Source organism: Vidua macroura, chromosome 18, assembly GCF_024509145.1.
Source record: "Vidua macroura isolate BioBank_ID:100142 chromosome 18, ASM2450914v1, whole genome shotgun sequence".
NCBI lineage: Eukaryota > Metazoa > Chordata > Aves > Passeriformes > Viduidae > Vidua > Vidua macroura.
Window position 1 is genome coordinate 10,176,526 of NC_071588.1, and position 13,877 is coordinate 10,190,402.

The following is a 13,877-nucleotide window of genomic DNA, read 5'->3' on the forward strand; positions in this document are numbered from 1 at the left end:
TACTGAGCAGAGAACCCCCAGCAGTGAGACCTGCTTAGGGCCTGTGGTGGAGCTAGCCACACTCTCAGTTCTCCAGAGTTTCAAACATTTCCCACATCACATGGTTGTTCCTGCTCTCAGAAGAGACTTCCCTCCTCCAGTGCCTCATGTTCCCGAAGTGGGTACATGTAAAATTGAGCTTGCCAGCACAGCAGTGCTGATTTCCCCCTTTTTTTATGAGCACAGGAGCTGTGGTGTGGCAGCTCGTTCTCTCTGTGTTCAAAGTTGTTATCTGAGAGTGGGCAAAAAGCACCACGAGGTTCTCTTCCCCTCTCATGACAGCCTGCTGAAGAGTTGCTGTGACAAAATAATCCTGGATGAATTACTGATTCAGTCTCTCCAGAACACCCTCTGGAGTGGAGAGGGAGTCCATGCCAAAAACTCTGCACCTGCCAAGAGAAATGGCACCATGTGCTCCTGGCAGAGGCAGGGAGTGGGAAGAAATCAGAACCCCTTCACCAGTGCACAGCCACAGCTGCCTCTTCCACCCCCAAATCAAATTAAGATAACATTTCTCTGGGGTTCGTGAAGACCTTCCAGATTGCACACTCAGGTTGCTGAGCATTCTGCAGCACGAAGCCTGTTTCTCTTCCTTGCTTCCCCCACACCCTTAAAATACCACTCAAAATCTGGACAAATGTTTGAATGAGGCCGGTTCCTCCCCCACACCCCTTGATTTAGCACAGCTCTTGAAAAAAAAAAAACCTGAATGATGGAGTTTTTATTTATCCACGGAGCTGGAATGGCAGCCTTCTGGTTTGTCTGCTTTTTAACTAAGAGATGACAGCCATATGCAAAAATCAGAAGCGTTATATTGCAAGCTCTAAAAAGTTCTTAAATGTTATTATTTACAAAGCTTTTGCTGGGGATGTGTCTCAAAAAGACAGACTCCCTCAAACTGCAGCCTGAGAGCAAAACCTTTTCACATTTGATGCTTAACAGTTACAGAAGGAGCATATCTACATCAGAACCTGGACTTTACATTACAGAATATACAAAATTTACGAGGATCAAAACACAGTGTGGCCAAAACAGCAAAGGTTTGTAGCATTAACCTAAACACCAGCACACTGGACCCTGCCAAAAGATGCCAAAATTACCTTTAACCCTGAAGCAGCTCTTTTGCAAAAACCTCTCTGGAAAGGCTAGACACTAGGAACAGACACACTCCTCCAAAACCCAGGACAGGACCCCGCTCTGTGCTTCCCACAGAAGAGCTGTCCCAGCTCTGAGACCAAGGTTGCAAATACAAAACAGCACGCAGAGATGCAAATCAGAACCAAAAAACAGCTCTAGAAATCAAGATGCTTTCCTGCTGTCTAAACCAAGCACGGACAACAGAAAATGCACTCAAGTGTTCCGGTGGGGAGCTGCATTTTGTGGATCAGCTCCTTCCCCATCAGGTACCAGAAGGTTGATCTAGCATCCCTGAGGCAACAGCATCATCTGGGTCATAAATAATAATAAAAATAATAATAAATTTGAAGAGCAGCCCTCTGACTGTGTGCTTGGCAGCCCTCCAGCGAGCTAATTTCCTCAGCTGCTCCCATGATAACAATGACACAGACTAATGCAAGCTCGGCTCCGCTCGTGCTGCACAACATCCCCGACGGCGTTTACCATCAGTATGGAGCTCAATGAGATAGGAGGATCTCTCCACGGGGCTCCCGGGATCCTCGAAGTAGATGGCAGGCAGCTCCCTCCACTGCATGGCAGCCGCTGGCGCTCGCAGCCCGAAGTTCCTCCCTCCCTTCCCAAAGCTGCTCCTCGATTTCGCGGCTTCCTCAGGGGAAAGCTCCGCACAAAAGATTCTGCTCTGCTGCCTGCAGAACTGAGCGGCTTCTCCCCTCCCCTCTGAGGAAGGTGGCTCAGACCTCAGTGAGATCCCTTCCCTGGCTGTTTCCGAGGGCGAGATTTTGGAAGGTTTAGCTGCAGGACGAGGAGCTGCCAGGCACAAGCGTGCTGGCGAAGCGGGGATTCGTGTGCTGCGCTCTCGTGTTTTGGCATTTAGCACAACTTGCTCACGATGAGCTAACGGGAGAGGAGTCAAAGTGCTGAGCAGGCACTGCAAGGAATCTCCAGCACGAAAAAGAAAACAGATATTTCGTGAAGTTCGCGGCGCAAGGGGCGCGCCAAAGGAAGAGAACTGAGCCGGTCACAGATGGCAAAGCTTCCTTCCTTACACTTGTGTAACTTATCCCAGTCCGTCCCTGAAAAGAGAGAGAGGCAGGGAGGGAGGGGAAAAAAGAAAAGAGGGGGGGAAAGAAAAAAAAAATAAAAGGAAAAGCAAAACCAGCTGGCTGCTTACACAAGGCATCCAGAACGAGACTGCCGGGACTCCAGCATTTCCATTCAGTGCAGCCGAGCATGCTCCTGTGTAAATAGTTTCCATATGTCATCATTACAATAAAAAACAAAAAAACAAGGAAGAAAGAGAAGGAGTATAAACTTTCCAGAGCCCAAACCTCTCCCTCTGCAAAACAAATTCCCTGCTTAGGGGAAGGAAAAACTCTCCATGGGCCGAGCAAACAAACTCCTCTCATTCGGAGGAGCTCACGCAGCCACGGGGGATCTCCAGGGCAGAGCTGAGAGGAGAATAAGGGACAGAAAACATCCACAGGAAGCTGGGGTAAATCACCCTTCCCAGCCAGCTATTATATATCAAACTGAAGTCACTCTGGAATTCCTTGGTTTTTGGTGTCTTGCACTTCTTTAAATAAATAGTAATTTTTCCAAAATTCCAACAAACTAGTAACCTCCTACAAATTCAAAGAGTTATAAACCAGCCCTACGGGGCAGCTCTTCCATTTGCCTTGGAGCTCCCCCAGCCTGGCTCTCATTAGCCAGTTTGGCAGATGTTCTGCCTGCCAGACAGCACACACTTTTTTATGGCCTTGCACTGAAACAGACTGAGATTCCCTAACTGGCTCCAAAGCCTTTACTGGACTTACCAGGGCTTTCTCCTAAATGGCTGAGGATGGTTTGGATGTTAAGTTTCCATCCTGCCCAGATATTGTTATTTTAGCAAGTACACCCGTGCTGACAGAACACTGCAGAACATGTGAAGGCAGAAGTGACTTAAATCAGCAAAAAATATCCTTATTCTGTCATTCATGCTGTTCATGCATCACACGTGGAGTCAATGTAAGATGCAAGTTGCTCCAGTGAGTTCCATGTGTGAGTGATGTTTCTCTTGACAGGCAAAAAAAAAGAAATGCCAAGGACACACAACTTTGGAGACAGGACACAGCTTCATTCTTGTGGCCTTGCAAGGTCCCTGATTCACCAAAAGAGGGAAGAGGAAGGAAGGCATCACCTCCTGCATGGGGGAAAGGTCAAACTCTCCAGGCACTTGGTCTGGGCAGCTCCAGTCACCAGTGTGCTCAAGGCTGGATGGGGCTTGGAGCAACCTGTTCTAGTGGAAGGAGTCTGCTCCTTCCAATCCAAAGCATTCTATGAATTTACCATTCTACCATTCAGTTGGAGTCATTTCTCTTCAGGCTTTGCATTCCTCACTGCCATAACCCCCTCTATTTCTCACACCCTCCATCTTCACTGGATCTGTAATTCCCAACCTCAGTCACAAAGCACAAGTTTTTGGTTTAATACAAATATAACCAGGCATCCCACAGCACTGAACATGAGCCCATGGCAGATCCCAGCAGGATCAAAGGTTCTCTAGGTGTTCCTGGATCTCCTGAGCTCACACCCAAGACCTGTCCCAGTGCAGGAGCCCTGTGCTGGCTGAGGTTTCTGGCTCTCTCAGCCACATTCCTCCCTGAGGCTCTGGTGAGGATGTTCAAGGAGAAGGACAGCACTCCAGAAGCACTCCTCTCTCCTGGAAAGCTCTCATCAGTTGAACCAGAGGGAACACTCACTACAGAAGGTACAAATCCATAAAAAAAACCATGGAAACAAGGTAGATGCCTACCCTTCCCCAACACAATCTGTGCAGGCATCTTCAGTCCCAAAGCCAAGATTTTAGTCAAGTATTGGAGCTGTCCCAGCGCCAGTGATGGCATTTTCCCTCCCAAGGGCTCACAGGCCATGTAGCTTCACCTCCAGAGGATTAATCTTCCCTCCCTCCTCCAAGGAGGCTGATAAGAAACTGCTCCTTGCAAGCACTGAGGCACAAACACTCACGTGCTTGTCTCTTCAAGGCCAGGCTCACCTACCCCCGAGAAAAAAAGCTGGGAGCTGCCTGGAAAGCACAGCTGGTCTGGCACTTGGCCACACATCTCAGAGGTGAGACAGACAGACAGGGAAATCACTGCCTCTGCTGCCTGATTGCCAGCTCAGCGCCGTGCCAACGGGAGCATCGCAGGACTGCTCCTTGCTGCCCAAATATCTCAGCGCCTGTCCTGTTTCAAGGGACATGGTGGGAAGGAAGAGAACAGCCATGGGCAAGTCTAAACAATTTGCTGTCAGTTTGTTGCCTAGGAAAAAAGGGCATCTCCAACAGAGAGCAGTGCCAAGCCCTTCTGCTACAGGAGGAATAATCTACTTCGGAGTATTTTGAGCCAGCATAACTGAGTCACACTCTTCCTTGGAGACAACAGCACAGCAGAAACATATGCAAAGGCCTCGGGGCTCTTTGTCTTACTGTATTCTCACAGCACTCACTTGCTGTGAAGCTCAACAAATAAAGTCACTTCAGCTTTTTCCTATTTAACACAGGAAAGTTTTTTTAAAAAATACGGATGTTGCCACTTCCTGTGAGTGGTAAAAGGCGACCGTCCTCGCCTTGACTGGAGGATGCAGCAACACGAGCTCACATCCTGCCTCCATCACCACAGGGAGCTGAATCCTCGTGAAGGAGGAGCAGATGTCCCTCAGCATGGTAAGTCACATTTTATATACCATTGCCTCTTGTCAGTCGTGCTGCCGAGCCCCTTCCACGGCACGCGGCTTATGGCCAGCGCCGCTCCATCAGGGGAGCGCTGCATCCTCGCTAACAGCTGCACTGCACACATGGAAAACCCCCCGGGCACAAACCAGAACCGTGCCACAAGAGCTAAAGCGTGGTAGGACACGGTTGAGCCCCAGCAGAAACCCTGGCTCCATCCAGGGAGCTCTGAGTGAGGCAGAGCCAGTTAACCCTTTGCTCTGCGGCTCCGGAGAAGGGCTGCGATGATTCACTTGGATGTTCACTTCCTGCACCACCCTCCTGGGGACAGAGACATTTGTAAGGAAGAATAAAAAAAAAAAATAAAATTAAAGACTTCCAGGAAAAGAAGGATGAGGATAATTTTCCCCATCTACAGCAGCCAAGCTCTTTTGGTTGGAGATCCTCATCTGTGCAGTTCACTGCCTCATCTCCCCAGGACACCTGCTCTCCTCTGATCTCATCCTTGAGTCACTCCAGCTTCTTTTCCCTCTTGAAATATTATGTGGGAAATTTTGGCCAGGAACTGTTAGATCCTGGGACAACTTTCATGCCTGAATACACAGCAGCAAGAGGCAGAGGGGCAGATCCCTCCTTTTTGGGATGTTTGGAATCCATAATTAGGTTAGCAAGACTTCAGCAGCCGAAGATGAACTGACAGATGCAAACCATCCCCTGTCTAAGCCCTGTTCCACAAAGCTGCCTCCTGACAGATGTGGGATTAAATCCTCCTGCATCTGAGAGTCCATGAAATAGCACAGGGAGAGCTGGAACCGGGCACTCCTTCAAAATAAAACTGTGGAACACAGGAGTTCTTGCCTTAACAGAGCTGCCAAGTCAAATCCAAAGCATTTTTATCCAGTCAAAGTCCCACAAAATGAAAGGTTGCATTAGGAAGCTATAATTAAGAACCTCACTTGTGTCAAGCCAAATTGCTGCCGGTTTCATAGCCTTTATTTCTTATCTCAACAAATGAACCACAACACCACCAAAAAGGAGAAGCCAATGCCACAACAGAAGGATCACCTACAACTCACATGATCCATCCTTTCAGCAGCCAATATGCTCCATAATCTCATCAGCCCGATCGTATCACGGCAACAAAGGCTTTACACACACTGAGCTGAAATGATACCATAACTGGAATTAAATATCTGAGTCATTGAGGGGCTCTATGGAACAGCTAATGAATGGAAAAAACAATTGGAAGCAGTTAAGGTTTTGCTGAACCGAACCAAAAAGGAAAAATAGAAGAGACAGCTCTGCCTAAGGCAGAGAGAGAGGCCAGACGTGAAATACACACACACACATTTCTAATTCATAATTTTTGAGGAAGTTAATGGAAAGAGACAATATCAGAGTCCCTCAGCTCTAGCATTTCTTTAGCATATCCTGTTACATGAAGGAATTTCCTCTTTTTGTTCCAAAAAGGGAAACCAGTGTCTCCTGCTTTTAACACATTGAAGATCTGCTTTGGCTTCTGTAACAACACAATGTCAGCAGTTTAAGAGCACGTTCCTCATTTCAATTCTCCAAAGCAGAGCCTCTGGATTTCCCTGGTGCAGTTTGGAAAGATGTTTGATTAAGCTGCAATCTGGCCTTTTAAAGGAGAGCAGTGTGCTGCCAGGACTGACTGCCAGCTCCAGCCGCCAGCAGCTCTCCAGGGAAGTCACAAAGTTAGCAGTGGGAAGCAGAGAGGAAGCTTTGGGAGAAACCAGGATTAATTTGAGTAACAAACCTCCAGCGTGGCCAAAGCAGCACTAGAATGAAGTAGGCAGTAATAAGGTATGTGCTTTACTAACCATTTTTTCCCTGAAGAAAGAGGGATAGCAGGAAAACGACATGAATTTAGAAGTTAAATAACAAATTCTCAACATCTTCCCATGACAGGCTGAGACCAATTAGAGTTATTTGCTGTGGTGCAGCAATGCTAAGGAGGTAATTGTGTTTTGTAGTGTTAGAACACGACTCCACCACACTGATTCCTTTGAAATACAACACTGCCACATCTCCTCTGCCTGGTCCTTCAGAAGGGAAGAGGAGCTGCCAGCTTCAGAGGAAGACACATGGAAAGGAGCAGGGAAAACCCCAGCCCAAGTGCTGGGGAACTGTTCTCCATTAGGAAAAAAGGCTTCTGCACATGTGGTGGAAAGCACTGCTACCAGCAAGTGGAGGTTGTATTTAATGGCTGGAGAGGAAGGAAGGAGTTAAACCATTAATGTGACATCTGCTGAACAGCTGATTTTCTGATTTTCCCTCAACTGGTCCTTACTTCAAGTCCTATAGCCCTTACACAGAACCACATCTTCAGAAAATGGACAGCTTTGACGTCAAAAGTCTTCCACACACACAAAAAAAATGGCATTTGAATCCAGATTTTAGAAGAGCTACTGCTGGTTTCCCATTGTTTGGCCTGGAAATCTTGGCTGGCTGGCTGGCCTGCAATCTCCTGCCTGGTGCAAAACACCTTCTGGGGCTGGAAGAAAGTCACTCTCACGAAAATGTGCAGACTGCCTCAGCTGCAGCTTCAGAAAGCAAAAGTCATCTGCTGATTTTTAAATGCCAGCCTGTAGAATCAGCTGTTTAATCTCTATTCACTGTGGGGATGGAAGAATAGGTCATACAGTGACTGTGTCATCTGGCTTTTCAGCAAATATAGAATATATTCAGTATCTCTTGAGCTTCCCTTTAGCACTACTGGAGTGTTAAACCCTGAACTCCTGACAGGCTGGAATCATTTAATATGATTTTTTATTTCTCAAGTCCTTTAGAGCACCTTGAACTCTGCTGACTACATTTCTCTTCAGGATTTTCCTCCACTCCCAGGTGCTATTCCTTCATTTGATATATAAATTTATCTAAATATCTGTATATCTTTTGTGTTTGCCAGCCCAGACATGTTGGTACTGTGACTTTTTGCTGCCTCTCCAACAGCTTTAAAGCTTCCATGAACATTTCTGCTTTCTAGGCATTTGTGCTGCCCCAAAGTATAGAAAAATTAGATTGTTTAAATCTTCTCCTTTCAAACCACTAGAGATAAGGTCCTGCCACCAGCCTTGTATTTGAAAGGAAAGGGCTTTGACTTGGTCACTTCACTCCCCTGACCCAAATGTCAAAATTTTCCTCAGTGCTCCCACTTCCAGGATTGATCCCTTAGTCTTAATTCTACAGGCATTTCTTCATTTGGTTAATGAAGACCAGGAAGATATTTGTGCATTCCAGTGAAATCCACTTTGCTTTTGTGCCATAAACTTTCCCATATCTGTGGGGGATAGTGAAAATGCTCTCTCTCTGCAAAACAGTGATAGCTGGAATAAAACACAGGCATTCCCAAGTGGCAATAGAGAAACACACACATTAGGTGGGAAATACAAGTGCAGCTGAGATGTCCAGCCCCACGGAACCAGGGGGTTTAACACAGCTGCGCAGAGAGACACAGCCTAAATTTTCTTCCCCCACACACAAGCAAGAGAAGAAAAGCCTTTTGTTCCAAACAGATATCACCAGATTGAGATTGAAAAGGCAGCACTGGATGCTCCAAACCCCCACAGTGTGATTCAAACCACAGCAGTGTCCTCTTGCTGTGCCCAGGATCTGTCCCCAAGCCCCCGGTGCCGCTGTGGACCAACACCAGGTCACCTCTGGTGCCTCCCTGTCCCCAGGTGAGGCACAGGTGCCCCAGTGTCCTGCAGAACCACTCACAGATGGCCCAAACCCTAATGCTGCTCCTGCAGCTCCCAGAAAGCAAGCAGCCATGTGAAAACCAGCCTTCTTCTCCACATGCAAAAAGCAATTATGTTAAAGACACAGAGAGAGCCCTGCGAGGTCCAGAGCAAAAGCCAGAGACACGGGAGGCAGCAGAAAAGCCCGATCAAATTCACCGCGCTCTCCCCAGCTCAAGGATCAGAAATGGAGCGTTCTGGCTCATAAATTCTACTTCCAGCAAATTCAAGCCTAAATCCCCTGAAGGCAATAAGGAAAAGGCAATCAACAACAACTCTAACCACTTCACAGATGCTCCTGTTTAGTTTATACAGCACTTCTTACAGCACTGAGATGGGTAAAATGGGATTTCAACGCAGGGGGGCTGACGGCAGCAGGCAGGATTCCTCAGTGAAGACACCAAGGGCAAAGGAAGTTCTGAGAAGCCTCATATTGGTTATGATGAGTGAACTCAGCGTGCTCAGCCTTTGCTCATTTTAATCTGCCAGTACGCAGGCTTGGCTAAACTGAACATCCTGCATCTACAGTGCCTTAAAAATCCACAGGAACCACAAAATGAGGGGGGAAACGAACAAAGTGATGCGTTCCCTGGGAAGCCATGAAAAAACTAATCACTATTTGTTTCCAACTGTTGTTCCGCTTCCCGAGCCAAATGTTTCCAAGTCAGCTGTGGTGGCTGAGGAGTGACCGGTTCGAGCTGGAAAGTTGTCAATTGAAAATTGCAGCTCAAACACTTTCAAACTCCTTAACATCTTTTATAATTCCAGGACCACCTGTTCAAAAAAGCAGAGCCCCCTGATGACACAACACATGCCCTTATCCCACATTTTCCAATGAAAGCAATCAGCTCAGGGAGGAAACACCCCGTTCTTCAGCTCTCAGCCCAAAAAGATGGGAGATGTGCTGGAGAAGAGACACACAAAGGGCAGAGGCTCCCTCCCTCCAAGCACCAAGGTCATCACTCCCATCTTCAGGGAGTGTGGAGCTTCCAGACTCCTTGCCCCACTCTGCAGGATCCCCCCTGGATTTACAGTGTGGGATGATCTCCATCCCCAGTGCTCCAGGAGATGACAAAGGAGAAAGAACACTGATGGAACACTAACCCAAGTCTTCTCTACCTTGCAGATGCAGTTACCAGCTCAGATTTGAACAGCTTGGGGCATTCAAGACAAAAATCACTGTTTTTTTCTTTTTTTTTTTTTTTCTTCGCTGCGTGAAAGAGTCAACAGCGCAGAGATTCTGTTTGACAGAGCATCCCACTGTGAGACACACAACGTGTGCATTGTGCAAACCACTCTCCTGCAGAGCTCAGAAAACAAGGAAGGCTTGGAAAAAATACCCACAATGACTGCAGCCCTCGATACCTCCTGGTGCTTTACTGTGCTTGGGGTTCTTCCTCTACAGGCACCACATTCACAGAGCCATGGTGAGAATGTCTCCACACAAATGCTCTTGAGTTTTGGACAACACAGGGCTCTTTCTCATCAAAGAAAGGCACCAGCTCTACTCAAATATTTAAGCCCAGCCCTGCCTTAAAACCTGAATTTTCAGGACAAGTGAGATTCCAGAGGACGGTTCAGAGCAGAAACATATTTTTCACTATTTCTAACATCATAGCAAAAGATCCCCAACATCTTCTAAAAAGCAGCATTTCCCTCCTTCCTCTGAGCTTACAGAGCTCATCACCCAGGGAAACGAATTGTACTGAAGGAGAAAACAATAATCTCCTTATGTTTTGGGTGTTCGTTTCCCTTTCCAAGATTTTCACCCCTCACTCATCTCAGAGGCAGTTTTTGCTTCGCTTTGCTTGCTTAAAACATTCATTTTAAGTGATCTAGGCCAGGAAAGGATTAGAGGAGCCCTGGCAGAAGTTGCAGAATGCAAGGCTGTTAGGTCAGAGAAATGAGACTTTCAGAGGCATAACCAACAACCCACCACAAAACCACCAGTCGAGCTTTGGAAAAATTCCTCTCTCTATAAATTTTAAGCAGGTGCACATTAAGAAAAATGAATCATGCACAGCAATGCAAAACAGCACCTCCTCATAACAAAGGAATGAAGCCTACCTGTCCACTCCTGCTGATTCCCAGGTGTAATCAGCACTCTCCAGGTGAGATTGTGACCCACTGTGGCATTACCTGACTTACCCTAGGTGCAAGGAGGAGCTGCTTCCCAAAATGAGACCCCAGTCCTGTGCTCTGGCCATGTTTCACCTCCAAAGGCAGCAGCAGAAGCGCTGCTGCTGGAACTAATTAAAGGCAAATTGGTAGAACTAGGGGCCATGACGTGAGGAAATATCCTGCACAGCATCCAAGAAAGGCACCAGATAATCCAAAAGGCTGTTTAAGAGCCTGGCTGTCAAAAATCTTGGAATCTGCCAGGTCCAAAGCAAGCAGTTGCTTGTTCCCTCATCCCCTTCATTCCTTCACCTTAATTAGCTACAGCATTTGATACCCAGTGCCTCAGCCCAAACAGCCACCTCTGAAACAACCCTTGCTTCCACACAAGGATCAAAAGCTACAGATCCTGAAGGATTTACTAAATCTACCAGGTGGCTGATATTTGAAATGCCTCTTTTCCTCCAAAGGCAGCAAAGCCAGAATGCCTCCACAAGGAGCACAGGTCCCCAGAGTTTGTGTGGTTGCAGCATTTTCCCAAAGGTCAGGGGTTTATTCTCTGCTTCCTCAGCCCTTCAGGAATTGTTTTACACCTGGAAATCTCACCCATGGCATGATGGTGGAACAGGATGAGTTTTGAGGCCCCTCCAACCCAAACCATTCTGGATTGTCTGAGATGATTCCATGACCAGATGGGCTGAAGCTGTGGACCACATGGACAGGCTTAACCCTCTCACTGCCAATACAAACATGTTCTGGAGCCAGATCCAACACAGAAGAGATTTCTGTCACTTCAGGTTGCATTGGCTACCAAACATATCAAAATCCAGGTCATTCACATGCCTCAAAAAGAACATTAACTGGCCCAAATCTCAAGTGTCTAGCTGGGGCTTAGTAAAGGAGGTTTGGTTTTGGTTTTTTATGTTTTTTTTTTCTTTTTTTAAGACAGGTTTGGTGTCTACAAGATCATTTAATGCTGTAATTAGACTCTGTGTTCAGAACCACCACCTGAGTCTCCAGCAGCCAGTTACAAAAGGAACAGCTCTGCTGAAAGCCCCTTCCCACATTCCATCAGGGAACTGTCCCTTCCAGCAGACCCCACACACTGTTCTACCAACAGGCCCTGGCTTTCCTTACCCACATTCCTCACCCAGCACTCCTGGGGCAGCCCCTCCTACCTCACCAACAGAGAAATCTCATTTTCTTCACACACCTTGGGCCACCTGCTCGTCTCCAGCAGTGCCAAGCATATATTCACCTTCCCAAATAATTCACCTTCCCAAAAGGCCAGGCGGGCTCTGGTTTTTCTGACAATTCACTTCTCAGGCAGCAGAAAGTGAGATTGCACCTCACTCAAAGTAGTTACAAGTTCCCATTTTCCAACAATCCTTCTAGAAAACATTGCTCTTGGCTGTTGCAGTTGCTTCCCCACCTCCCTAATAATTAGTTTTTACCTCAATAGAGATGCAGTTTGCTTTCTTGTAAAAACCCAGAGTTGAAAGAGGACTTCTTTCCCCCTGCCATCACCCACTGTGTGGGAAAACAGACAATATCCCATTGTTCCATGTACAACACTCCGAGCTGTACTTTCTGCTCTGAACACACTGAAACTCTACTTGAGGCTACAGCAATTTCCATGCAGGAGGCAAAGGAGAATCTCGTATCTGATCTAATACAGGATAAATCAATGTGCACTCATTTATTGTTTAGAGCTCCCATCAGCTCAAGGAGAGGCACTGTCCTAGAGTTTCAAGGCTATCCACGCTGCCTTTGTAGATGGAAACAGACACTGCACTTAGGAGGTATTTTGAGAGCTCTGTTCAAACATTTCCCAGGAGTTCAGGAGGGATGGGAAATCACTAAACCCTGGCAGGTTCTCATCGCTCTCAGGACAGGATTTTGGGAAGGGCCACGCCAGGTTCACATTTCCCTTCTTGCCTTCTGTAGAAATTCAGTCTCCTATTAGTCATTGCCCTCGGGCAGGGGCTGGGGAGCTTAAGTGGAGTTTGCATGGAGATGCTGAGATAAGATGTGCTAGGGAAGGGCAGCTCACATCCACTACTGTGCATCCAGGTGATGCAAGAGCTTCTCCCTGTCTCCTTCAGCTGCTGGAGCTGCAAAGAAAAATTACCCAGCCCCTACACAGCACAGTCAGAAAACCATCAGCACCACAGGGAGCACGTTGCTCTGGATGTGGTCTGAACTCCTGTCAGCTTTGGATTCTGACCCTTTGTGGAGGCTGCAGATGGGAGCTCCCTGGAAGCCCTGTATCCCAGCACAAGCCAAGCAAGGCAGAGTTTAATATTCCTCCCCATGCAAGTATTTTCTCTCATTAAATGCTTAAGAGCTGGAGGATTTGGGAGATTAATTTTTGCAGCTGGACATTTTCTTTAAGAATGCAATTTTCCACACAATTTTCTCCTTTAGCTCTCTTTTATTCTAACCCCAAGACACCCTCTTACCCAGGAGAGGACTCTCCTGCAAGGTTTGGAAAGGAATTCACTCCTGCACTTCAGTCCTTTCTTTTCACATCTGCTACAGGCTTGCTTTCAGAAAACCCTGTTTCTACTTATTTCAACCCACAACTACAAATTCATTTATCCAAAGACCTGACTGGAACAAAGCCAGACCATGGATAGTGTTTTTTGTTTGATTTTTTTGTTGTTGTTGTTGTTGTTTTTTGGGTTTGTTTTTTTTTTTAATTTAAAAGCACAAGAAGTTCCTTAAAAACCATGAGAGCTGATACACTGAACCCCACAGGTAGAGAGCACTCAGTGACATGGTTGTGACAGGCTGGAGAATGGACTACAATGTAGAGGAGTTTGTGCACACAGGAACACAAAGCAAGGGTGAGATTTAATTATTAGCAGCCTCAAAGATGTGATTGAACAAGGGGCAGCTACAGCCACTTTGTCTTTCCCCAGGTGTCACCTGGAAGAGGATGGGGGGTCCTTCACTGCAAACAGCCCCAGCCTGTTCTGGGCACACAGCTCAGTGAAAGTTTTGAGTTTAATCTACCATTGAATCCCTTGGAGTTGATGATGGCCAGGCACAGTAATGAGTGAGCTGCTCCTCCAAATTCTGGCTGAATATTCAATTATGAGAGTTTAGGC

The 13,877-nt window shown here is 46.9% G+C and overlaps 1 protein-coding gene across 3 annotated transcripts in view; it reads right to left on the reverse strand.

Annotated features, from left to right (window-relative positions):
- TPCN1 (two pore segment channel 1) overlaps positions 1 to 13,877 on the reverse strand; it is a 41,235-nt gene that overhangs the window by 24,548 nt on the left and 2,810 nt on the right. The window contains exon 1 of one of the 3 annotated variants that reach the window (XM_053993646.1): positions 1,660 to 2,106. The exons of the other annotated variants lie outside the window; for them this stretch is intronic. Coding sequence (XP_053849621.1) covers positions 1,660 to 1,750 — 91 coding nt within the window. The 5' untranslated portion in view covers positions 1,751 to 2,106. Of the gene's footprint in view, positions 1 to 1,659; positions 2,107 to 13,877 lie in introns of those variants that run through there. 3 annotated transcript variants of the gene reach the window in all.